The sequence below is a fragment of the Malurus melanocephalus genome, unplaced genomic scaffold, assembly GCF_030028575.1.
Source record: "Malurus melanocephalus ecotype Western Australia unplaced genomic scaffold, MMel_1.1 scaffold_303, whole genome shotgun sequence".
Lineage (NCBI taxonomy): Eukaryota > Metazoa > Chordata > Aves > Passeriformes > Maluridae > Malurus > Malurus melanocephalus.
The window spans coordinates 280711-308707 of record NW_026623535.1 but is presented as its reverse complement, the minus strand read 5'-3'; the positions used below and the strand labels follow the sequence as shown (position 1 = coordinate 308707).

The 27997-nt window shown below is 38.5% G+C and overlaps 1 protein-coding gene across 4 annotated transcripts in view; it reads left to right on the top strand.

The window, feature by feature from the left end:
• CHD7 (chromodomain helicase DNA binding protein 7) overlaps positions 1-27997 on the top strand; it is a 132460-nt gene that overhangs the window by 51644 nt on the left and 52819 nt on the right. For all 4 annotated transcript variants that reach the window (XM_057377155.1, XM_057377157.1, XM_057377156.1 and 1 more), the window contains exon 3: positions 21645-22066. In XM_057377155.1, the coding sequence (XP_057233138.1) occupies positions 21645-22066 (422 nt within the window). The remainder of the gene's footprint in view (positions 1-21644; positions 22067-27997) is intronic.

Here is a 27997-nt window from a genome sequence, read left to right as displayed (position 1 = left end):
TTATCAGCCTAGAGAATTGTTTTAAAGCATGGCAAGTTAAAAATAAAATTCAGATTAATTTTTTAGTCATCTTTATGAGGAAACAGGACTAAGAGACAGGATGACTTAGTGATTGGAGTGTGGGTTTGACCTTTCCAGAATTTGTAAATCATTCTTTTTGATTTTACTGTCCTTTATGCATTGCCTACTCAGAATTTTCTCTGTTCCTGACAAGATTGGTGTAGCCAACAACAGTGTTGCCTCTGTCTATGAAGAGGACCACAAATATGATGGCCRTAAACTTTGTTATTTATTCAAAACCAAAATTCATAAAACCCCCAATTTCAGTTCTTACTCTGGTATCTGTTGCTTTAAAACATTCTACCTCCTTGCTCTCCATCATTTCTTCAGTATTGSTCTTGCTTAAGAGTGCAGCTCAAGAAGACTGAGATGACCAGTTTTAACAGTTGAAAGCAGAAAATTTCACTTGTTGGTATTTGTAGTAGAGGAATTTGGTAGTTGAAGAGGTTGATGTGGGGCTCGTGTCATTATACAAGATGTGGAAGAGAAGAAGTGGATCTTTGATTTTTCACTGTTGAGCTGGGGTGAATCCTTGTTGCTTTGCTTTTGTTGTTCCTCAGTGCTGAAGATTGAGATGCAGCTCTTTCCTCTACTGCTCCTCAGTGGTTTTACTATGTTAGCCAAGCTTAGGAGACAGCAACTCCTGTGTTATGCAGAGCAGTCACAAATACTAAGAACTTCTGGGAATGGTTTCATACTGCACAGCTTGCTGCTGTAGAAAATACATGTTAAGAAATCACAGGCTGATAGAATGACTTGTATTGGAAGGGACTTTAAAGAGGATCTGGTTCCATCTACCCCACCACAGGCAGGGATGCTCTAATGGGCTGACCCTGGGTGGATGCCACCCACTAGATCAGGTTCCTCAGGTCCCCATCCAATCTGGCCTTGAACGTTTCCATGGGTGGGGCATTCAAMAGCTCTCTGTGCAACCTGTTCAGTGCCGGCATGCTGTCTGAGCAAAGAATTTCTTCCTAACATCTAATCTAAAACCTGTCTTTTAGTTAAAAGCAATTCCTCCTTCCCTTTCCCTATTTGCCTGGGTAAAAAGTTGCTCTCCCTCTTTCTTTATTAGCYCCCTTTAAGTACTGAAAATCCACARTYYTAGCTTCTAAAGTTGTGAGTTCTKAGGCTTGGCAGGCTTCTRTGGCATATTATTCACCTTTTAATTTTGGAAAATTRAAAGTATTTRTTTTTAAGAGCACTTAYTATTGCAACRCTTACTCTCTGGTATGCAAACCCAAATGTGCCTGTGATATATTGCTATAACATGTTGTAGGGAGTGCCAAACATTTGTTTAATTTTCATCTTCMACTTCTTTGTATTAAAAGGTAAATTTATTTATATTTTCCTTAGTGTAAATTCATTATTTTAGTCATAGAGGAAATTTTCCTCTGCTATACAAGTGTTCCCTAAAGGAATGTATACCCACGTACAGTAGACTTCTCTTAAAACAGACTGAGTAATTTAATTGGTTGAATCAGAAAAAATTAGTCTGTTTTAATTGTGCTAGTTAAATTGTGTTTTATTTTGTTTCTGTAACTGCCACAAACAAAAGAACATGACCAGAGTAGCTGAGAAGTTAATAGTTCCACAGAATTTTGGAATCTTCCTGTAATTTTCCTGTAAGAGAAGAGAAGAGAGGATTCATAGCAAGCTTCATAACAAACTTCCTAATGTCTAGCAGTCAGTATGAACTCTCGTTTTTCCACTCTGCTTTTACATCTCCTTTTTCTCCAGATGGCCCTCCATCCACTTGCATTCTGGTACTTCATATCTTTTTTGGCCCTGCAAGACTGTGATAAGTGTGATAATACTGTAATTTTCCTTACATGTGAGCACTGAATGATACGAAGTCCTTTATTTTATTTTTGGAAGAAATCTTTCTGTACCAGCCAATTGTTGCTAAATATAGTGGGAGGCTTGTAATACACAGTGCATGTTTAAATTTAAAGTGACACCTTACACWAAAAAGTTGACATCACAGTTTCCTTGTACAACTGTATGTGAATTAATGCAATCATTAAAACTGGTCTAAAACTTCGGGCTTTACAGTTATTATTTGTATTYGTTTATTAATGGGATCTTGCAGATGTCTACTATGGCAAGACTACATTGTCAGAGATGGACATAGSGCTAAACTCCTGCAATACTGGAATACTGCTTGGTTCTGAGTGTTTCTCTCTGCAGGCCTCCTTTGAAACATTTCAGGAAAACTTGTTGAAAACMAAATAATGCTGTACCTAAGTTGTTAGACTTGRATTGGGGGAATTTTTGCTGACTGACACTGGTCAGTTGTTTGATGTCAGTATTGTCAGTGTTGCTGTTGGGTGCTCTGCAGCAGCAGTGAGCAGGGCATGGCAGAGCAGTTCCTGCAGTTCCCTGTTGCTCTGTACAGCAGCACCCAAAAATGTAACTCAGAAACTGCTATGGCTGTCAGGGGTAAGTTAAACGTGTTGCTTTAGACACAGCTCTCCAGTGATAATATTATAATATAACCCCAATCTAGACCTGGTATTGCTGTAGGCATGTAAGATCTGCCTATAGGGATTTTTACATTTTACTGTAAGTTGGGTAAAGAATGTCTGGAGCAAGGATACAAAGATAATTGCACTAAATATAAGGGGTTTTTTTGGTTGGATATTATTTTGGTTTTTTGGTTTGATTTTGTGTGTGTGGTTTTGGGTTTGTCTGTTTGGTTTTTGTTTGTTTTTGTTTGTTCTGTTTAGTTTTCCATCCTCCCCTCCAGTTCTAATGACACTGTCTGATCTAATTATTAGTTTAGTTCAGTTTCTAGAGGAGTTAGGGAAAGGCCTACCTGCGACATGCCATAGCTTACATATTCAAAGGCTATTTTCATTTCTTGCTTTGACTATAGAGTCTGAGACGTATATTGGGCTCTTTGACATGAATGGATCTTAGCACAGATATAACATCAATGGACTTTTAGCAAGTCTGTGATTTCAAGCACACTTTGTCATATTGAGGTTAATAAAATAGTGCAATGAAAAGGCCACATGGAGAACTGCTGTCTTCCCACCCCAAAAGAAARATAGAGTTGATTACTGATGATCGCTTTTGGTTTCATATCTCATGTATATCTGTTAAGAGTTCTTTGAAGTGAAGTTTCTAAACTGTGGTCTGTTATACCTCTGAAATCCCCTGCTTTTTTTGTGGCCTGGGAAAGTTGATTAGTGAGAGCAGATTTTTATGACAAACAACAATATGCATGTGGGAAGTTTATAACCTTCTTGTCCACTGCTAGAAGCTTGTAGATCTTGACCGCAGATTAAAAAAAAAGAGTGGAAGAGGGAAATTTGACAGAACAGAATTCTGTGTGAAATGTGGATCTCACTTCTGATGGGATCTGCTCAGGTTGGTGTCTGAAATGACAGTGGTTGCATCTCAGTGTAAAGCAAAATGCAGACACCTCCTGTCCCATAACAGTGTATTGTAACCAGTACTGCTTAATGTCTTCATCAGTGACTTTGACAGGGAGATCAAGCGTACACTCAGCAGGTTTGCAGATGACACYGGGCTGGGTGTTGACGTTGATGTGCCTGAGGTCCAGGATGCCATCCAGAGGCACCTGGACAAGCTGGAGAAGTGGKTCTGTGTGAACCTCATGAGGTTCAGCGAGTCCAAGTGCAAGGTGCTGCACTTGTATCAGGGTATCATTTACGGACTGGAGGTTGAAGGGGTTGAGAGAAGCCCTGCCGAGAAGCACTTGGAGGTGCTGGTGGATGAAAGACTGCATGTGACCTGCCAAAATGTRCTGGCAGCACCGGAWGCCAATTGYATCCTGGGCTGCACCAAAAGCARCGTGGCCAGCAGGTCARGGGAGGTGATTTTGTCCTTCTRTTCTGCTCTTGTGAGACCCCCTCCTGGRCTGCTGCATCCATCTCTGGGGTCCTCAGCACAGGAAGACACCGATCTCTCTGAGTGAGTTCAGAGAAGAACATGAAAATCATCAGAGGTATTGGAACTACTCTTCTGTGAGGAAAGGCTGAGAGAGTTGAGGTTGTTCAGCCTGGAGAGATTTCATTGCAGCCCTTCAGTACCTAGGAGGGGTTATAAGATGGGGAAGGATGGGTGCAGACCTTTTAGCAGGTCTTGTGATAGGACAAGGGGTAATCATGTTAAACTGAAAGAGGACTGGTCTAGACTTAAGAAAGACTTTTATTTTTATGGTTAGGGTGATGAAACAGTGGATCAGGTTCCCCAGAGAGGTGGTAGATTCAATGTCATGTTGGATGGACAATCTGATTGAGTTGAAGATGTCTCTGCTTACTGCAGGGGGGTTGGACTAGGTTGCCCTTAAAGTCTCTTCTGACCCAAGCCATTGTATGATCTCTCCATGAGGGAGTTTGCTGTTGGCTCCACACTTCACYTGAAAGTTATGGATTGTATAGTGCCACCTTTTTTGGAAAGGCCATGGAAAGACCAAAGAGAACATACACTCAAAATGTTGTTGGTTATATATTTGCCTTTGGCTTTGAAGGGAACTGGGTATAGCTGAGTCTTTTTTGGGGAGCTGTAAATCTTTTAATGGAAAGTGTCAGCATGAAAGCACAGTTAGCTGAGTTTGACAGATCAGTATTAGTAAGCCAGTTAGAAAGAGATGGCTTTAGCCCGTGACATGTACCCTCCATATCTGTTAACTTCTTCCATCAGATAACCTTTGTGTCATTTGAATCAGTGGCAATTTRTTGGTGGGTCAGACAAACACAATCACTGTTTCCATTTGAAAGGGTGGAACTGTGCAGATGGTAGCATRTCTGGGATTATGGAGGTGGCCACAAACCTCCTCTGTCTTCCACCCMCACCATCCTGGGCAAGCTCCTCCACGTCTGCCTGGTGCTCTGAGGGSTGCCTACCTCAGAAGCCCTACCTTGAGAAGAGTTAGCACTGCATGTTCCTCRGCTCCTGCACACTTTCCTTGAGTGTCAGCTTGACTTCTGTACACTTACAGGTCCTCAAAAAAGAAAAAGAGTCCTTGTAGATCTAGAATATAACCTCTGCAGCTTCAGGATGTGACTTTCTGGATTTAAAGGATTTTTGCTGACTTTGTCTAACTGAATAATGGGAAATTCTCATGCAGAACTGTGAGGACTAGTACAGAAAAAGCACACTAGCAGTGCATGTGAAAATGTCTACCTTATTTCAGTTACAAATGTAACTGTAAGTTTGTAAGTTACAGACACAGAATTGCTTATATCTTTATCAGCATATTTTCCTTTTAACTCAGAAATATGTTGTATTTTTACTCAAAAATTGTAGATGCTGAAGTGGTAGATGATTGAATTCATAAGTGAAGCAAAGAAAACATTGGGGGGGGGTGAATATCCAAGAAAACTTGGGTTATAAGTAGTTGAAGTATGATCTACAGGTTGTGCTTTTTCAGTGTTTTCTCTCAGCTGTGTAAGACTTTACTAGTAGGTGCAAAAGATAAAAACTCTTGCTCCTTTCTGTCTCTTCTTAATGTCTCTGCATCAGTTTGTATCAAACTTAGCCCAAAACAAAGCCGTTCTATAAACCACTCAATGGGGATGGATGGGGATGGGAGGAGGGGTTTTAGATTATTAATTATGGGTCTGGAGAGCCCTCAAAGCAGGCCAGGGACTTTGGGACTGGGAGCTCTGGGGTGATATCTATGGAAAAGTTTCCTCTTCTGAGGGAAGAATTTGTTCTACCTCTGTTTACCCTCATTGATTCTGATCTCTTGTATTAGGGATGTTGGTTGTAGGAAAATCTTGAGGAAGAACAAGTTTTACAACACAATGTTAGAAAGAGGTGAAATTCTCTGAGGAGTCTTTTTAGTTGTGACATTCCTGTTGGCAGGTTAAGWCACAGGCCCAGCAATTGGATACTGGCTCCCTCCTATACTTTTCCACTCCTTTCAAGTATATCACTAATACTTAAATAAKGTAACTGCATAAATGAACAAATGATGGGTGACCATTAATTTAACAAATTGCTTACTTCTATTTTATCAAGTCTCTGTTGTCTAGAGTACTTGAAAATAAAAATTACTTCTGGAATGTTTGGGAAAAATTGTCCAAACCAGGGAATACAAAAGTTATTGTAAAAGAACACTGGGATTCTGGCATCTTTATGTAATAAGCAGTCCTGTTTATTTTAAACAGCATTGTTGCATTTTATACGACAGTCAGGATACAAAGACAATTGCTTGTCAAAGAAAAAAAATTTATAAAAACAAACATTTTAAATTAGAGAGGTTTTCTTTGGAGTATTTGAGTAATCACATCCATAGCTGGTGATTATTGTGTGTGAAGTAAGGCTTATAAGACAGGTAATACTCAGGTTTTTGTCTGACTATATTGGCCAGCATGGCTGTAAAAGATTGTTGGGTAGCAAACCCCTTTTTAGGTTTGAAGGTAAAACTTCTGTGACCAGTAGTATTTTTAATCAGCCCTGTAAGTCTGCTTTATAGATAATTTCTTGCCGTAGAAAAAGAAACATAAATGTTTTTTCTAAGCATATTTAACTCTTTTCTGAACTAGTGTGTTCAGTGTTTATCATATTCCAAATTGCATTTGTTAAAATGTGTTTATTTTTTAATCTAAACAAGATTTTGCTGTTGATTTTTACTGTTCCCAGTCACTAGAAGCAAAGTACTTGTAAAGGTTGTCTGGGCCATGGAGTTGAGCTTCCAGCTGTCACATGTGCCGTCTTATGAACTGCTTTTCTAAACCTCATCAAACTTAAAGAGCCCTTGGTTTTTCCTCCCAGTATTCCTGGGGTTTTTTAATTCTTATGCAAATCAGATACTTTAAATGTTGAAACAGGCATCTGACTCTGTCCTAAATTTATTAGATGCTGGTTTTATACCAAATTTGCACTGGTRTCTATTTTACCCATCTTAATTATTTTCATTTTCTGTATTAGGATATCAGTGTTTTGATAAATAGCAGTCTAACTAAGTTAAATTCCCTTTAGATTTCTCCATCMAAATAATCCATACTTGCGTTTGAGGTGTAATTGTTGTTGATGTGGAAGACCAGAATTCTGTGTTGTGTTGTACTCTGGCACAAATACTTCCCTGGGTTTCCTGGAAGMAATCTTGAGAAGGACTTGAACGTTTTCGTTTTCTTTTCCTCATTCTGCATCACCCCAGTTGTTACAGGCATCCTGTCATTTAAGTACAAACTATTTTGGTCTTAAGCTACACAGTCTTATCTTGTTTTATGTAAGTATAAATGAATACAAAAAAAAATCAAGGGTAGTAGAATGGCACAAAATTTGGGTGTACTGAAGTATTTCAAGTTTGGAAATGCGTATGAAATACTTACTAAATTTGAGAGGGCTCTACATTGAGTGGCTTAATTTCTGTGTTAGTGTTTTGAAATTGTGAGGTGCTCACAGTTCTGAGGATCTCACTTAGGACTAGGATGGTGAGTAAGCACAAGCTGCTCTACTGCCATCAGAGACACACAGCTGTGTAATGCTTAAAGGACACCTTCCTTGGCAATAACATTTAAAAATACTAATTCCTCTTACTCATCTGCAATCCTCTTCCCACAGCTTGAGCTCAGGACTATAATGGAACCTATTATGGGGAAAAGGTCTATGACTCAGCAATTGAGCCATGCAAACTCTTGGCTTCTTTAATTGGTACCATTAATTCTTTAGTAGTTTTTCTCTCCTAATATATAGGTGTCACTGGTATAAAATGCATTACTGCTGAAGATATATTGTACCTTTTGCTCTCTGATTTCTGTGAGTTGATCARCTATAGGTATTTAAAGGTTGGTTAATCTCAGATATTTTTTTTAGAACTACAGTTTAACTGTTTAGGASTGTATTGGAAACAAAATGTAACAAAGCTGTTGCACAAATCATTACTTTTCCAGGYTATTCTCCTTTTCTTTTTTGACACAGGAAAGGGAAAAGGAGAAAACCTTCCTTTGCATTGTGTTTTATCTTCGTAGAAGCTATTTAACCCAAAGACTAAGTATCTTCTACATGATGGGATGGGAAAAGTTAGTTCTTGAGCATATAATCAGGGGAGAACTGGCATGATGTAGCTGATTTTTTTTTTCCTGTTGCAGGCTGGTTTGGGGGTTAGTTTGGCAGGTTTTTCATTGGGGTTTAAGATATTGGAAAGTGAACATGGAAACAGCTGTAGTTTGTGAAGGGRGTCAGACATCATTAGAAACAATTTTAACACTGAAAGTGAAATGTTTGAATACATATGTAAATATTAGTAAATATGTGTATATAAAGAACAATAGCATGTGTTGAAGAACTGACACTTAGAGCTTTTCAGTAGTTATGTTGCTGTAAGCATTAGAGCCTCCGGAAGAGGGTTGTGATGAGGGTGTTGGAAAACTGTAGTTTGTTACTGTCTGCAGAGTCTGCCTTGTTGTATTTCCAGTTGGCAAGAAGGCTTTGGTTGTAACATTTTTATATATACTTTTTGAAAGTAACTATCAAGAAAGAACTAAGTAGGGGACAGAAAATGTTAAACTATGTTACTTAATATACAACTTTAAGTGATAGTCGGTACAGAATGATGGCAAGCTGCAGAGTTGCAGTTAAGAAAGATCTGAAGTAGGACTGACMCTGCATGTTCTTCATGCCTGTGAAATAGGATGTAATCTGTGTATGCAGCCATATTTTCTCTGTCCCCTTTCTTCTACCAGCAGAAGACCTTCTGTGACAGAAGTAGTTGTTTAATTACTTTAATTTTATTGTTTGAGGTATGGCCTGGTAATTTGTTGACCAGCAAACCAGATAATGAATATCACCGAATCTCATGAAACAGGTGGACTCTTCCTACAAACARTGTCTTTCTTCATATCTTTATAAAAAATAGCATAATGAGTATCTTAAATGGCAATTTTAATCTTAAYACTGCAAAACTTCACCAACCACTAATTCATTCATCATCTAAGATCTACTATAGTGTATTTTCCATTTTACATATGAGTAAACTGGGACAGAGGGATAGGGAGTTGCCTGAGGCAAGAGTGATAGTAATGGGATTTGGGGCCTCTTTGTGTGTGTTATGCTGGGCTATATTGCCCTAAAGCTGAAGCCAGTAGTAATCCAAATAGGTGCTTTCTCGCAGTTATTTACTGTTGAGCACTTCTCAAGAAGAAGGTCCATGGCAAGTCCTTTGCTGGAGACACCTCTTAGTAAGAAATGAATATGTAATTTAAGAGAAAATGGRAAAAAAACCTGAACAAAATCCAACAAAGCAAAAGCCTGTCTAGAAAAAAAAAAAAGTATCACAGTGAGTTGCGGCTGGTAGGAAAAAGTAACTTATCTTTCCTGATGTTCGGTGCTTTCATTACTCCTCATGGTCTTTATCTTTTCTGTACTTAAGTTTTTAGGGTAACATGAGTCTTCTCTTCAGGATAGTGTCCATAGTCATTAAGATCTGATTTAATCTAGAAGTCCCATCCGTCTTGTGAACTGCATGAGGTGGCTATTCTGGAGTAACTAGGGAAGAGTCACTGGTAAGTTAAGAGATATTATTGTAGGAGGTTGAGCAATAGGGTGTATAATTTCTTYAGTAACAACAATTATTTATTTGGTTTTGAGTGTTTGAAATACTTAAATAATTTAGACTATCATTTAAAAAAATAAAAATGTGTTTATAGTTTACAATATGTTTTCTTAGGGTTGCGATCAAGTTTAAGTAATCTTTTCAAGACAGCATTGCTGTTTCACTTGCAGGCTGACTCCTTGGTCAGTGTCAGAGGAAAGGTTTGGAACTTCTGCTGGACAAGAACAATAATATTGGATACAAATGGGTTAGAAAAGACATTCCAACTCATTTGGGACATCTATTAGAAGTAAAAGTGGTAGTGGCAGTGAGTGGGATTTTAGAGTTTCTTTTTCTCTCACGATATGGTACTTCTTTGTGATTAAGGAAATTGCATTTAGAGTATCAAAACATAAAGTTACGATTTTAATTTTTCAGTCTCCCTAGTGCTAAGATTGCTCACCTTTACTATGAGCTTGAAACAGCAGTAATTAAAATACTTTGAGGTTTGGAGTAGACATAAASAGTAAAGACAGCTTGATTGAGATGCTGTGGAAATGAACTTATGGTATCAGAAAGTGTTTACCAAATACGGTTTTACTTTTAGGACAAAATTATGAKATGAGATTCTTTTAATCAGAAGTCAGCAAATGTAAAGATTAGAATCATTAAATAATAATKAAAAATGTTTAGAATTATTTAATTATTTATTTCATGGTATGTAAGTGTTTTACAGTATTTGAAGTCCATGTGATCAGAGAATTCTGTGTGTTTTTTAAAATATATAGCAGAAAAGACTTGTGTACAAGTTGTAGTTTWAAAAAACAGGGCACTAGCTCAAGTAATGAATGAAAATGATTTGAACTTTTGATTGTGGATACAATACAACTTCACCTAGCAGAGGTGGAAGATGGCAAGGAGGAAAAAGAGTATTGTATTATTTGTCTGGTATGTCTGTTCCAGTCATCCAGATAAAATATTGTTGAAGTGAAAGTTTGTCAGCTCCAAACTGAAACCAAAGTGTACTATCTGTGCTGGTAGTATTTCTTCTGATGCTTTCAGATCTCATACACTCCTATCTGCAAGGTATCTTGATGAAATTATAAAAACACCTTGTTGTAAATGATGGAAAAATTCAAAATGTTCTGTGATTTAGTAAAAATACTGATGGATGGTATTGTGGAAATATCTTGGGGCTTCAATGGGACCTCCTTTCTAAGAACAGGAGTGAAAACTCAARGGTTCTAGTCCTTTTCACATCTGTTGAAATCTTAAACATCTAATGCTATTGCCCTTTCCTTCAACTATTAGAACATGATATACATATTTAAACCTTTGGGAAAAACTTGTTCTTCTTTTGATGAGGGTGTGYAGATAGGGGAAGTGATAAAGTTCTTAGTAAAGACTCTCTATGAATTGCATCCTCTTTTCACCAGCCTTGTCATCTAATGCATGTTTGTCATTAAACTGTGATTGGTATATTTTTTCTGTGCAGGCTTCTTGAAAATGGATGTTTAGCAAATGTAGAAGCTGATGTTAGGGAGCTTTTAAAACAAAAATGCTGGGCTTTTATTTTTCTAGGTAAAATAAAGAAGAGGTTAGGAAAGTGATAGAGAAGTTGTATCTATTCCTACTGTATTGGAACAAACACTGTATGTTAATAAATCCATGGCCTAAAAATACATTTGAAAGCATTTTGGTGGTGGTTGCTACATCTTACTTTTTTTGTGAATGTTTGAAATAGTGCTCTTCAGTTGCTGCCCTCAGTTATGGCTACAAGGGAGGGCTTGTTGAGCAGCTGTGATCCCCAAGCTCTCCTCTGAAAGATGGCTTTCTCAGAGGTGAGCTAGTTCTGTTGAAGACCCTTGCATTAGAGTGCCCTCAGAAGAGGGGTGAGAGGTTGCCTTGGGGCAGGTTTGTGTGGCAAAACAGAGCTTGAATTACCTCAAAAAGGCTGAAAGGACTCGCTCTGACTGGTGTCTGTCTAAAGATTCCCAAGACTGGAAGACAATCAAGCCCAGAAAAAAAGGCCGCTCTGGTGTGCATGCACAAGCAGAGCACACAGTTGCGGATGTGAGGACTTCGTTTGAGGACTTTCTGGCACAGGCATTCTGTAAAAAAATACAGAGGCATGTCGTGGTGCCAAGTAATTAGATTGGGGCAATATGCAGTTGTAGCCACATGGTGCCCATCTGCTCCTAGTGGATTTCCTTACAGTCTGTTGCAGTCTATAACTTCCTCATGAAGGGGAGCCGAGGGAGGGGCACTAATCCTCTTCTCCCTGGTGGCCAATGAGAGGACCTGAGGGWACGGCATGAAGCTGTGTCAGGGGAGGTTTGGTTTGGATATTAGGAAAAGGTTTTTCTCCAGAGATGATTGGGCAATGGAACAGGCTCCCCAGAGAGGTGCTCACAGCCCCAAGCCTGACAGAAAAGTGTTTGGATGTTTTCAGGAACGTGGTGTGACTCTTGGGGGTGTCCTGTGCAGGGCCAGGAATTGGACTTTGGTGATCCTTGTGGGTCTTTTCCAASCCATGATRTGCTATGATTCTGCAATCATTGTTAAAAAGCATTAGTATTGTCYTTACAAGTAAGGGATTGGAGCTCACAGGATGTTCATCAGACAGGTGGGCATTTCTGTAATTTTTATTTCCTTGATCCTTAAGTGCTGCAGAGCAGACAGGAGAAAAATGCTTCCTGGCCTGCAAGTCTTTAGCTTAATCCAACGAAAAAAAACCATCCCAAACATGCTGCCCTTCTCTGTATAGTTCTTATCCCTTCCTTAAACTAAAGTAAACATTTTTATTGCAAATTACAGGAAGATGAAATGTACTTTTTCTGAATTCAGATAAAGAATACTTTATAGGGGTTTGTCAAATCAAAAAAGAAGTATTGCTTCTGAATTAACACATGCAACTTGTGTTATTAGTTTTTTAGTAGCATAGATCTCAAACATACAATATAATATCTTATTACCTTTCACCTTATATTTTTTACATTTATAGCCTGGTAAGTAAGTTTTCCTGTTAACTCTTGTGGGTTAGAAGGGGTGAGGGGAAAAATACCAGAATAGAAATGCTGTTGCTGATGCGGTGTGTAATGCTGTTACTGCTACTATAACTTGCAGCAGTGAAAGCTCAGATGGAACTTTTTCGGTTGTCTGTGGTCAGAAGAACCAGTATTTGTACCTCATATGCTGGTCTTTGATTTTCTGTGTAGTCATAAGCCTGGTGCCATTTGCTGCATGTCACTGTGATTTAAATTTGAGAACAGAAAGATATATTGATAGGATAGGATCAATTTAAGGTCCCTCTGAAAATGGTTCTCTGAGCAACTTTGGTTTTCTGTAGAAAAAAAAATAAACTTTTAGAGGACATTTATCACTTCTGTTACTGTGGGTAGGCTCTAAATGCTTAACATACCAAGTCAGACCAGACTGTGTTGTTGCATTTTCTTTTTCTGAGTAGGGAACAGGGTATTTAGTAGAAATCATAGTTGGTACCAGAGCCTCATAAACGGTAATAACAATACAATGTGATGTAGGAACAGGTTATCCTTCAGAGAGGATGAATCTCCATGCATTTGATATTCAGTAGCTGAATGGAAGGAATTTTGCTGGTAGAGGGAGGAAGCTGCATGTACAGGGCAGTGCAGTTTTGTCTTTCCCCTCAGGACCTTGGGTTTCAAAGCAGGGCTGTGAAACGTGCCCAAGAGGAGGATGTTTGCATTTGCCTGTTTTGGAGGAGCTGCTGTGCTTTCACAGTGAAGCATAAGGGCTGTGGGGTTCATGGAGGCAAGTCCAACAGCAACAACTCACCCTGTATATATGATAAAATATTAGGTTAGTCTTTTATAATGCTGATTTATTAAAAAMCAGCAGTTTAATTATTGCTGTTTTCATTGAGCATGTGTAGGTGTTTCCTCCCCTATATTCCCTCTTTACTGGAGAAGTAGAAGTGTTGTACTAGATCCTCTGAGAAGCTTTCATGCTGATATATTTTTACTTTACTGTGGCCCTGTCTTGCCCGAAGATGAGCAGCCATTGCCTGGCCTTAGAGGGGTTGGTAAATCTCCTGGATATTCTCTAATTCAAGGAATTCTCTAGTAAGCACTAGGTATCTTGATACCTGTGTCTGGGAATAACTTCCCAGAGCCAATATACACATTTTAAAATACAGATGTTTCATGGMAGAATCAAAGAACCRTTAAGGTTGGAAAAGACSTTWAAGACCATGAAGTYTGACTGTCAACCRAGCRCCACTGTATTCATCATTAAACMTTGTGCTCAAGTGCCATAYCCACRTAATTTTTKCATGCTTTCAGGGATGGTGACTCTACCAYTTCTGGGCAGCCTGTTCCAGTGCTTGACAAAGCATTTCTGTGAAAAAYRAATTTCTRATATCCAATCCAAACCTCACCTGGCACAGCTTGAGGCCATTTCTTCTCATTCTGGGAGAACAGACTGATACCACCGCACTGCAACTTCCTTTCAGGTAGTTGTGGAGAGAGATAAGGTCTCCCCTGAGCCTCYYTTTYTGTAGACTAAAAACCCCAGCTTCCTCWGCTGCTCMTCATAATACWTGTGCATCCCCTTCAGAAGTAAAGTGTTAAGAAAAAGATGCTTGCAGGCCAATTGACGGTAAGACTCTTGCTGGCCTGCTGGTTATTTTCTYACTTGTGGTAAAGACTGCATGGCATAAACTCTGCAAAACTTTCATGGTAAAACATGTTGGCATGTTCTAGCACRTTTTCTGCTTGATAGTGGAGTACACACAAAGTAAAGTTCCCTTTTACTGTGACCATGCAGGGAAGGCAGGCTTGAGGTGGACAAGCTGTCAACATGAGCAATGAGCTTTTACCAGTAGAATTCAGTACCTAATTGTCCCACCCTTTCTATGCGTCTCTGCAGCTAGAGCTAGTAAAAACTTGCCAAAATCATGAGTCTTCAACCAGTCTACATGGTAATGATAGAGAATCTGGCTGCTGTTGTGTAATAGTTAGGACTTGCCTTGCTTACATTAAGAGAAATAGTATACTGCTGAGTCAGTATATTGCAAAGTAATCTCTAGCAAATAAAGTATTAACAACTATTTGTCTTGACCATCACATCACCAGTTGCATGCAGTCCGTGTGGTAGCTATTGCAGAGTTTCACAYGTACAGTCAATTTGGAGCATGCACACTTTATTACTGTAGGTGTGGCAGTTGTCTGAGATTTCTGATCGATGAACAGCAACCTAGGAACTCTCTTATGGGACATAGATTTGTTTCTTGAGCTGTGAACCAACTGTCTGGACTTACTGCATTGGCTGATGTTCCATAGGCTTAGTAAAATGTCTCACTTTTTCTGTGAGCACAGAACACTACATGTGATTGCTGTAAAAGATAATGGGATGTTTGCTTTTTGGATGGCCACATCATATAATTTGTCTTTTGTAATCTGTGTTTCTCCATAGAGTACATGACCAGAAAAAATAAATAATTCTAATATAGCTGTGCTGAGACTTAGTTAAGAAATTCTGTATTTTGCATAGCATATTTTTATTCCTTCAAGATACTTTATTGGGTGATATTTTCAGCTCCACCAAATCAGCAATTTTACAGTGGTGGCAGAGGGATTAAGATTGGTTTTAATCACTTCCATTTCCACTGTTAGGATGATGTTGACATCTGAATTCTGTTTTTTTTGTTTAGGAGTTTTTCCAAAAACTTTGCATCAGCAAGTTATAATTTGCTATTAATTGTACTGTTTTTAACAGGTTTCCAGTAGCAGTAGCAGAKCAGGATGACTTAGAATAGTTTTAGATTATTTTGTTTTCTCCTAAGACTTGCTTAAGAAATAAAATGGTATTGCAACAGCACTTCTCTTAAACCTTTTTCAGGCACAGTAGTTTTGTCTTACTAGGATGGTATTAATAGAACTTCTGTTTTCTATGTACTTTCATCTGTGTTCTGTAGAGATATGTCAAGAAATTTAGATTCCTGTCAAGTCTATTTGTCAAATAGACTTTCATTCTCATCTGGTGTGATTCTTTCCCTTCATTGCAGAGATCACTGACAGCACTTGTTGGTTTATAAATCCCAGTTGTCACTGTGGAACTACGATTTTCATAGGAGGGTTTCTGAATTGCTGAGATACCAGTTGTTTCTAAACAGCATCATGTTGCTCAAAATATTTAAAGTTTAATACTAASTGTTTTCATATAGTACAGTAAAAGAAACATACAAGTCTTGAAAGTAGTAGCTTAACAGAAATGGGAAGGGATCATCATTGACACTAAAGTAGAAGAACCTGATTGGTAATACGTATTTTTGAAACAAATACAGGTGTGAACATAGTCTTGAAGATGTTTCTGGACTTCACCTGCTATAGGAAAATAGCACTGTACAGCTTTTCCTAAATGTAGGTACTGGCACTTGGCTGGAGTTTTGGAGGTGATGTTGATTCCTGTTTCCTGAGTTTTTACTGATGCGGGAGCTCTGCATAAAGACGATGTCAGTAAGGTATTTATGGAGGTCTAGAAAGGATGAAACATGCTTCACATTGAGGGGGCACCAAGAGAGGCCTAACGCTGAAAGWATTCATGAGACAAGTTGAGAATTGCAAGGACAAAGCAACGTATAAAGACATGATGCAGAAAATTTCCAAATTAGTCAAGATGAGTAGTTCATTCTAAATAATCCAGAGGGAGGATGAATGCTGTCATTAACCCTTGAAAGGAAGAATCATGGAATGATTTGGTTATGTGATGGCTTTTAACACCTTTTCAATTATGCCATCAAGAAGGATACAAATTYGAAATCGGTGATCTCTGTGGCACTAGGTAGAGCTGCTGCTGGAAACGTGCTATAGTCTGTCTTCTGTTTTAAAAGAATTTGCACAGGTTGCTGTTTTAACTTCTCCAAAGTGAAAGTGATAATTGAACAGGGTTGCAGTTGAGAATATTCTGTAATAATTTACCTGAAGTGACATTATCCATTGTATGGAGATCATACCAAAGAGGTTTGTATTTTGAAGTCTGTGGGAACTGACTGAGCACTTGCTTTACTGTTAGACAAYTTAGTAAACCAAAGTACAAGAAAATCTAAATGAAGTGTGCTTGTTGTAGATCTTAATTAAAATATGGAAGAGACCAGCGAGTCTGGAAATAATACCCATGAGGAAAATTGAAGTATAGTCCTGGTAAAAAGGATTTTTTTTTTAATTGTTGTTTGGTGCTGATGTTTAAATTTCACAAAGTTAGCTGAGTCACGTCACATACTTTGCTGTGTTTGCTTCATACTTCTTAGAGCTCARTATTGGCTCAAGTTGCTTCTCTGTTAGGGAAGTGACACTCAGCTGCTTTCAGTGCAGTAGGTTGTTCATGCAACAGAAAGACTCCTCCTTAACCTCCCTCGCTGCCACTCACCCTCACTGGGTTAATCCTACATCTTGTCCATCTTGCTACCTCACGTAACAGGCCTGGTTGGAGACAGCTCTCTGGGCTTTGGGCTGGTAGAATGAGCTTAACTCTAAAAGCATAAGCAGCTGTGAAACGCAACCAGCTTGGTGTTAATTTTTGAAGTCTGGGTGATACATGCTTGGAAGCTCAAAAATATGTTTGAACTGCAGAAATTTTGCAAGTCTAGAAACAGACTATTCTTTTTCTCTAATAGTGTTTTCATTTTTTATTTCCTTGGATGTTGCTGGCTCTTACTGACAATGCTGTGTAGCCTGTTGAGCCACAATTATTTTAACTCTTCAGAGGTCCTGAAGAATCTCTGTTTTTCTCTAATAAGCTGCCATCTTTAGGAGTGTCCTGCGTTGTGATATTGCATGTTAATAGCATTGATTAACTGTCGAGCAGTGGGAACTGATGAGAAAATGTCCATTGTAAAATTAAATGGAATTACTGAAGACTGTGCCATGCTGCTGGTTAGGGAGGTGACTAGCCCCAGTAGTCGCTGGTAGGAGTATTAATGTGAGCTCCAGGTTTTTTCGCATGATTAAAACAGGCCATCTGTTCTTTGTTAAATGTTTACAAAAACAGCTTTTCTCTAAAAGATTTAAAGAGATGTGGGTCTAGTAAACACACCAATATTTTTGAGCACCTTTTTCACCTTATTTCAAATAATACCAAAAATAATTCTGCTGCAATATCAAATAGGATGAATACCTAAATGTGTTTAATCTCCACTGGTTTCTTTCCCATGGAAGATTAAATTCTGTACTAACATAGTAAATTATAGTTTCATTACTACTAAAAGCAGCAGGAGAAGCAATTTCTGTGAAGTACGCAGATAWTTTTTTTCAGTCTTTTGGTAAAAACTTGCAATATATATATTTTTTAAAATTCTATAAATGGAAAATGGGGTTCTTTGATTAGAAATTGTGACCCTGTAACTAGAGCTAATCCTTTCTAGATTTAAAGAAGTAGAACTATTTGAAATAATTCCCTGTGGTAGGCTTAATCTAATATTTATAGTGAAAGCCTGTTGTTCTTCCTTTTCTCCCTACTTAAGAAAGAGCAGACAACTGGTTCGGGGTATGAAATGCATCTTTCAAGCTGCTTCCAATCTCTTCTCAGTAGATTTGTGCTGCTCCTACACAGCTTCACACTAGGGAGCAATGTGGGGTTGTTGGTTAGGGATAAACGGTTTTAGCATATTGCAGAAGTACTGCCACAGACTTCCTAGAAAAATAAAAGTATTMACAGCTATTTCTTTGAAAGAGTGCTACGATTTAGAAAATCRTGTRTAAGTGAATTACAAAWTGTGCCAAACTGCAAGGGGAGTGGYATGTGGCAAAAGTTACATATTTTCAAGTAACAGAAAATACAACCTACAAAGCCAAATTAGGGCAGAATTGTCTTCTTATAGCTTCAGTGTTCCAGAGATTTTGAATGATACTAATCAAAATCATAGTATTTTTATGCTTGTTAATGCACMTAACTTTATCTTTTAAATAAAAGGCAGTAAGTTTGGGGATTTTTAATGTTTGTTACAGGCGTAATGTTTTGGTCTAATTTATAGTCTTTGAGTTGTTTTAGAGCCTGAGAATAACTCTTGTGAATAAGGTTCCCGAAAAGTAAGAATCTGAAATCTCATAGGGTACTACAGTGTGGCAGCAATCACTGCCATTCTCAGGGCCTTACCTTCTGGCCAGACCTTACACTAAAACTGCAAATGTCAAATCACAAAGGGCTGACGCTTCTGTTGTGGAGATTTGGAAAGCTTTGCTTTCAGATTGCTTATGACTCCGCTGAAAGCTGTTGTTCAGACTTAAACAAACAAAAACAAACACATAAGTCTCAAAGGCAGCAAGGATTCAGTTTTTGGAATACTGAAGCATGTATAAAATAAAATACTGATTTCAATGATAGTCGTACCACTAATGAAGTTGAATGTTGAAAAATTTGTAAAGTTAAATTTAAATGGCATTATTGGATTTCCTGTGGTTTTTGTATTTGTTGGCTTGCCTGGTTCACATGCTTGAGAAGAAAAATAAATTAAACTACTGATCCTGATCTCTTCTAGAAAGTTGTGCCTTATACATAAGCTTTTAGGTAATTTTAAAAGTCTGTCTTAATATGGCAAACAAATAATGTAGTGCCAAATTCAAAGTATTTGCTCAATACACAATCTACAAACAATGGAAAGAAAACCCTAGATTTTTTAATATGTTATACATAGCATATGAGTAGCATTTTAAAACAGGATTGAGTATGGTAGGGGACAGCTCAGTGAAAAAATKGGTGAAACTTGCACTTGAGGTTYCTGCAAAATGYMGTATTCATGAAATACAAAAGAGTCAACATATTTCTGTATTATCTGCTATCTTGCAAAAATATAGGTTAAAAATACTGCTCTGAAAACCCAGGGGTAAGAGGTACCTACAGGTGATCTCTGTGATATTCCTGTAGGGAGAAGACAGTTTTCATCTGTGTCATATAACAAATCTGAARCTCAGTTCAGTCAGCCAAATTCAGAACCAATCAGAACAATTTACAAGATCTCTATTTTATGTAATGTGTCATTGGACCACAGAACTCGTTGTTACCACTGACTTTCTGGGATAGTGTTTTCTGTACAGATACCCAGTTTTTGTGAACTTTCCAGCAGGGACATCTAAGTGCCAAAGGTGACTACAGATGTCTGAACAGGTGTTGATTCATACTTCAGGATGCCTAACATAGGATGATCTTGAGGTGGGGCTGACTGATGCAGTACTAATGGAGTGGGTGCATTGGGTTTGCATTAGAGATGGGTTTGTGCTGCAACTTTCAGACCCTTGCACAAAAAAGGACCTTAATAAGCAGTTGGAAGACAGAAACATACAGAAGTCACCCTGAAAGTTCTTGGTTAAGCCAAGGAGACCCAGACCATCAGTCTGTCACTCAGGCCTTCCCTCTTGTCCTGTCTCCTCCATGAAAAACTGTAGTATGTAGCATGTACCATTCAGACCTCTCTCAGACAGCAGAAAAAATTCTTAGCTTTCTGACAGCYTTGCTCCTTCTGCTCTTGAGTAGCTTCTGAGTATGTCAGTGTTTTTAGTGCACAGTGGTTTGTGTTACTGTGAAGAAACGCCAGATTTAGTTAGGACTGTCCTGGTTCAGTTTATTTACATTCAGAAAATTATATTAATGTATTTGGAAATATACACATGCATTCACTTTCTCCTGTAATACTGTCAATAATTTTGTTTCCTGAAGTGCATTACTATTTTGATCTAGGTGGCTGAAATAGATATATCTGTGTATGCCCACAGATAGGAATTGGTTTTGTAGTCATTCTTGCACACTTGCCACTTCTAAATAAGTGCCATTAGAGAAAAAAAAAGTGGAAAAAATGAAATGCAAAGCAAATTGCAGTTAAAATAGCACTGCTTTTCCTAGAAGTAAAATTCTTATTTGTTATAAGCTTTTCTTCTCCCCAGTTCAATGGATCAGACATCTCAAATGGCTGTTGTTTGACACCATGARTAATGGGGAACTCATCCACCTAGAGTCATCCTGGCATAATTTTTAGGGAACAGGAAAGGAGGAGAAACAGAAAGAGTGGGGGTAAAATGATCTGACCATATATGTAGGTGCAAGAAAGGCATMAGTACGGTGTCATGCTACTATTTTTCTTCTAGAAAAGCACTGTCGTCCTGCATTTATAACCATGGGCAGGCAGAGGGAAGCAGGTCAGAGCTGTGGTRTGCTGCAAAGTCATGGTAGAGCTTAAATATCTTTCCACTGCAGAATCATGGATCTTTGTGTAGAGCAGAACCATTAAAGTGAAAATAGTTATCAGTATATCTAATATTTTTTTAGTCTACACATTTAACATCTGTGTGATTATATATAGGTTTTCCTGTAGTTTCTAAGTTTGGTATAAACCTGATACGCTGTAGAGACTTTGAAATACAATGTTAATGCAGTCTCTGTCTAGTCCAGTTCTCTGTCCAGTCCTGTTCACTGTCCTGTCTGGAGCAGGAACAAATCTGTTTGAATACAAGCTGGAAGCTATGGATCTTGGACAAAAACCCGCAACATTGTATTACATTTTCAAGTGGCTTCATCTTTCACTTGCTGATCAAAATATCTCCTGTCACGGGTGAACCTGTGCAAATTGCCTTAATTTTTTTGTCAGTACATCCTGTGAATATGCTTTTATTCTTTTTTGAATGTCTAGAAATAAACTTTAACAATTTTYCCCCCAAAGGACAAAATTCCAGTGCAGCTGAATAATTTGTAACAAGTTAATCATTCTACTAACAGCTATTTTGAAATATCTGAAACAATTGCTTTCCTTTTGCATCTACATGTTGAAGACTAAATATTTTCTGTATTTTCACTTCATACAAGCTTTAGAATAATTTTACCCTTGCTATATCAAGAATTTCTTGTCGTTTTGAGATTGTTTTGACTGCAAAAAGCCTTGTTYTTTACTGCTTTACTGGATAGTGTTTCAGATATGCTGACTCTTGTTAATAGGCTAATCTTGTGCTTAATATTTTCTCCCTCTGTTACCTCATGCTCCAAAAGAGCAAAGTTTTAGAAATCAAAATTGCAGATCTACAATTTTATTTCTATTTATCTCTCTCAGCATTCTCCGTCGGAACCCTTTTTAGAGAAACCAGTGCCGGATATGACTCAGGTTAGTGGACCGAATACCCAGCTAGTGAAAAGCGATGATTATCTGCCGTCAATTGAGCCGCAGCCACAGCAGAAGAAAAAGAAAAAGAAAAACAATCACATTGCTGCAGAAGGTCCCAGTAAAGGTTTTGGTAAAGAAGACTTCCCTGGGGGACTTGACAGCCAGAATCTAAGCAGAAACTCAGTGGATTGCTCCCAAGAAGACAAGAAGAAAAAGAAAAAACCCAAGGCAAAAAAAGAACCGAAGGATCCTAAAGAACCCAAGGAAAAGAAGGAACCCAAGACCCCCAAAGTCCCTAAGACCCCTAAAGAGCCAAAGGAAAAGAAAGCAAAAAACACCACGCCAAAACCCAAGACCAGCAAAAAGGCTAGGTAAGTCAGGAAACTTGTATATGTGATGRGAGAAATAACAGTGTGTTTGTGGGATTTCTAGAGCATCTGTGCTAAATGGCGTGGGTGGAGAGGAAATCTTGTTTTGTCGTTTGCCTTCTACCATCTACAACATCATGTTTTTGAGAAGCTTGGGCACATTTCTCTTGTTTGACTTTCCTGTTAATGGCTTCACAGTTATTTTAAGCAAGCTGGAAAGGCAGAAGGTTAGATTTTCCTTTCAAAGCAGAAAAGTTTCTGGATGTTTCTCCTCTAAGACTCATCTGTCCTTGTGTGTGGTTTTTGTGTTGAGAAATTAAATTGCTTCACTATTAAWGCAGGTTTGATCAAATTCAGAGATGAAGGCTTAAAGTAAAATGGTTTGATGATGTTTTTCCCTAAATAAAGAAATTAGGTACTCGCATTGTTGTATGCTTTACAACCCTTACAGTTGCTTTTTTTATACTAACACAGCTCATGGGCTCTAAGCTCTGCTGTTAAAAAGGCATTTTTATATAAATGTTGATGTGTCTTCAGTGTAGGAAAGTATATTCGTTTTGCTGTTTCATTAAAGACAATTTTCCTAGCAGAAAATCTTAGTGGATCCAGACGGTTCGACCCTGTTTCTAACTGGGTTTCTTAACTTTCCATTCAGCATTGTGTGCCTTTATCAGGATAGGCTTAAAATKCTACAGAGTAGTACGAGAAAGAATAAACTGTCATTACACATGAGTAAATATGTCATAGGTAATAACACAGGTTCTTTCCTTGTCCCTGAAGTCCCTAAACATCATGGTTATAAATGCCTGCTTGAAAGAAAACTGAGACCAAAGAGATACTAAAACTCAATTTTTTTTYCCATTTGTACCTAGAATTTCTTACAACTGTTCTGAATTTGTTCCAAACATCTGAATCTGTTTCTAAGATGTGTGTAGAGTTATAAAATATAACTTCCAGATGGAAGCACAGGCAGACTTGGTTAATSCAAATCAGTTCTCAAAATCCATTTGTATTAGGGTTTAAAAATTGCAGTTGATGAATCAGCTTTGCATATATTCTACAAGACTGACTATTTATTGGTTAGGTTTGTAACAGGTCTATAGCTAAACAAGGCATGGACAGTAAGATGTTACTTGTAGCTTTAGCAAGACAGAGAAGTTTCTATACTAGCAGAGATGAATTCCTGAAGAATTTATAAACTCTGGCTTGTAAAATCAAGTGTTGCTGTGTACAGGTTAAATTAACTGATCAGTAAATTACAGTTCATCAGCCTATCCGTATTGCAGCATTTATTTTGGCTATATACCAAATGACTGTCCTAAGGATGGGGTTTACATACACAGCAGCAATTCACAGCTTGGAAAATCTCTTAAGTTACATATCACCCAATATGTATTTTTGGAACCAAAATACTGCATCAGCTAAAACAGCCTTTTCATAGAATCACAGAATGGTTGGTGCTGAAAGGGGTCGGTGGAGATCATGTAGTTCAATCCCCYTGCTAAAGCAGGTTCACCTACAGCAGGTTGCACAGAGTTACATCCACACRGGTTTATAATATCTCCAGGAAAGGAGACTCCACAGCTTCTGTGGGTAGCCTGTTCCAGTGYTCTGTCATCCTCAAAGTAACATTTTTCTTCTTAGACAGGGAACTTTCAGTGTTTCAGTTTGTACCCACTGTCTCATGTCTGTCAGTAGGCACCTCTGAGCATTGTCTGGCCCCATTGTCTCAACACCCATCCTTAAGATACTTGTATGCATTGATAAGATCTCTTCTCAGTCACCTCCAGGCTAAAGAGGCCTGGCTTCCTCAGGCTTTCCTGTAAAGAGARAAGCTCCAGTTTCCTAGACTCACAGGTTTAAAGGCTGGCCCGGCTATATAATAAATGCTACTGACCATTTCCCCATTGTTGCTGCCAAAAAGTAAAAAAAAACTTTTACCACAGGAATTCTCAATTAGTACAATTGCCTACAATGCAGCCTTGTTTAATAACCATGGTTAGAAGCAGTCTTCCTCAAAAACACCCATGGGTGATGATCTGGACATCAGAGCTCAGAGCTGGTCTGTCCTGCTCACTCAATCTTGATACCTCTATGCGCATCTTCTCTAATTCTTTGGACAAGCCTTGCAGATTAAAGGAGCAGTGTTTCCTCTGAATGAACAAAACACTCCTTCCTTAGTTGTGTCTGGAAGAAAGTCTTTATCTTCTTTCCCTTGCAATGACACTTGTCCCTGGCTGGCTAGATGACTTACAGTATTCAAGTAAATATTTWGCCCTGTTGTTTTACCTGTGAGAAAAACATGTTTGGGGCTCCAGTAAGAGCATTCGATGTTTCTTGTGCTTACTCAGGGGTGTGGAGAAAGTCCTATTTTTGCCATAAYGGGCTTGTGTCTCTTGTTACCAAATGCTCTGTGGAAAACAAGGTTGTTCTCATTTTGTGGTCTTGTCAGTTTCAGTATCAAGGTTCTTTGAAGAACCCAGAGTCTGTGTGGGGATGCTATGCTGCCAAAGAATTTTAAACCAGTGAAAGAAATTTGCTTACTTTGGCAACATCACAGACTGGGGAACCTGTCCAGTGACAGATCACTGAATCAARTTTTTAAATAAATCAACAGTCCAAATGTTTAATCATATAAGCCACAGTATTTCAGCAACACTAACTCCGGAAAGGAAATATTACAGTAGCTGAGATGAGTGAGATTAATGCAAGTTAATACAGATTATGGATGATTATGTAGAAGTAAAATATTTTGATAAAGTTAGTATCTGGCATGTCTTTACTACTACTGGTTATATTGCTCAGTATTTTGCTTCTAAGCATTGAAAGGAGTAGTGTGATTTAGAATTCTAAAAATGCTGTGTGTAACTAACGGTCCTTATTCCTGAGTAAGATGATCGGCTTCAATAGAAGGATTTTACAGTTACGTAAAATTAAGGTAAATAAAGTTAGGTATTTATTRAAGAGCAGCATTTTTTTAATAGAGCATAATGTGTCCTTAACTATTAMATTTGACACAGGCTATATTAGACCATACGCAGATAAAAAACCTGATGTTTATCTTACCCATTTTGTAATTTAATATAGCTCATAATCCTGTTATTTTAGTTCCAATTTCAATTAAAAGTATAATCCTTTTATGTAACAAATAATAACAAAACCCCAGCAACTTCATCTTTCACATCTCTGTTATCTTTGATGCAAGTTGTGACAAAATGAGCAGCCTGCCTTATTGAAATGCATCTCCATGTGAGGGACGAGTCAGATTGGAGAATGGAAGAAGCTGATTAACTTCATGCCGGTTTGAATTGTGTGTCATGGCATCTCAGAAAGAAAACACCCAAATGGGCTGCTAGTATGTAACAACATTGCATAGTGAAAGAGAAATCACACATTAATATTATACTGTTATACTGTTATACTTTTAATGGTTATTAGTCCAATCTTGCCAATACAGAAAGACAAATACAGCAATGGCTAAAAAAAAAAAAAAAAATTGGCAAAACAGATCTCTTGTGGACCAAACTAGTCAAGTTTGAAGGCAAAACTCTAGGTAAACCTAGAGTCCCAGCTAAAGGATTTTCATTAAATTGGGTGGGTGCTGAGTATTATGTGTGCTGTAAATGTTACAGAGCCAGCTTCAGGCAGATTTTTCCAAAAGTAGATGGACAGGGAAAGGCAAGTAATCCTACTGAATTGCAAAGTCATGGCTCAGATGTCTGTTCCTCCTGTGCCTGTCCCTGGAGGAGATGAGGGCCACCTGTTTGAGAAGATCACGCTGCAGCACAGCTGATATCTCTCCTGCTGCTTCCTATGAAACCCTACAGAGTGCCCACTGATTATGGTGGCAGGAGCAGTAACTATTTGCAAGGGCCAAATGGCAGCTATTTGCAGGAGCTCTTGCCTCGTCCCATCTCCACAAAGCAGTGTGCTGTGCTTTGCAGGGCTGCTCGTATTTGCCTTCCTCCCCTCCCTGTGGCAGGCAAAAATYGTCATCCTTCCCACACAACAGCCTGGGACACAGTGAAGGGCGAGTGGATTGCTGCTTACAGGGGGAGTGCTAAGCATGAGCATAATTGCAGTTTTTAGCGGGAGGTGGAGAAGGGTTTTTTGGCGCAGGACTTAGCTGTTTGTTGTATCGGAAAGGGGATGGCTCCTGGCCACGGAAGTGGGAAGAGGCTGCTGCATGGGGGAGCAGTGCAGACAGCAGGACGCAACACCCTGGGGAATTGGAGGACAGGAAAAGAGGTCCCGAGGCAGTGGTGGTAGTTTCCACTCTCAAGGTCAGATCATCCTGAGCAAGGCAGGAAGGGGCTGCCTTTGGGAGAGAACAGGAAATCATGCGAGATTTCCATGCATGTGTCCGCTGAGGCTGTTCCTGTTCACACCTGTCCTCATCTCCCTTTTGAACCAGTCCAGCTGCCTGATATTTACCTTTGCTTGCACTGCAGGGCAGGCCTTGTAGGCTTCCCTATTAACAAAGCCTTTCAGTAATTTGGCTGACTTTTCAGRCTGGAAAAAACCTTGTTGTCTATTGGTTTTCCTACTTTTGTGATATATAAAAAGTTTTGATTACATTAGGAGCTTAAAAAAAACTGTTTTCTTTGGATAAGGCAGTAGAGTATAAGTCTCCCATCTCTGACATTTTGAGACACTGGGATTATTTTTCAGTTGTTTTTATGCTCCACAGTGATTGTGTAAAGTTGGTCTAAGCCAGGTACCAATCAYGAATCTGTTACAGGACAATGTTCCCAAATGATAAAATAAAAATCTCTAATCCRTCTGACTTATTTTAGATCATAGAATTAGAGGAAAAACGTCATCCAAGTCATAATAGTTGTCATAAATAATACTAATAAACAGATCTATCAGTTACCCAGATCAGGTGAAGCAGTCACACAGTGTAAACATGTGGGCTAATTACTTCCCTTCTTAATCCTGCAAAGCATGCCATGATTTTGGGGTCATTTTTGAGTCAGATGGTTTTTGCCCTTGTAAGTTTCTGGAGTTTCATCTAGCTCTATAGGTGGCTGCTGGGATGACACAAAGTGCTTCATCCAAGTTCAGAAATCTTTCTCAAATTGTAAATCTGGCTCTTCAGTTTTCCTACTTGCTGTTTTCCTCTTCAGCCTCTTTTTCTTAATTTTTTTTTTTTTGCTCTTTTGACCTTCTGCAGTTTGTCTTTTTTCTGATCCTCTATGGTCAGTATGGTGTGTAGTCCTTGTGGGTAAGAGGATGAAACCAGAAAGTGGTATTTGACAGCTAGATTGTAAAACATCTAATCTGAAATGTCTGTATTTATATYATTTGAATTGAGGGGCAAGTTTAACTTGCAGTTTTGAAATACTTTAATGTTTAATGTTTTGTGTATGGCAAATACTGGTCCGGTTTGTCCTAGATTTTTAGTTTTCGTTTTGGGACCGGACACTTGTCACTATCTTGTCGCTAGTGGGCCTTGGCTAAATTTTTCATTCATGCGTGTGTAAAAGCAAATAYGAGAGATAGTTGTCTAAACGTGTATGTTACAGTTTACCTTCCTAATCATGTGCACCCAGTGTTGAGCATTGACAAGGAGACCTAATGGCAGAATGTCCGGGAACAGGCTCTAAGTACCTGCCTGTACTTCAYGTGGAAAGGTAATTCTGTTCCAGGCTAATGCTGTTCCTGAATGGCCTGAGAGTGATCTGCGGGAAAGTGCAAAGGCTGAGTCAAAAGTGGGTACATTTAATTGTCAGGAACAAATCACGCTGGCTCTGTGGGAAGATTTAAGAACAGTTGCTGACAATCCAAGGAAGCTGATGTTCCCGCTGGCCAGGTGAAGCTTTTGAGCGTGTGATGCATTGGGAAGCAGTGTGTCCCTGCATTCAGAGGGATGGTGCTGTTCTTCTGCTGTTTGTACTTTACCTTTTTTTTTTTTTTTTTTTTTTTTTTTTT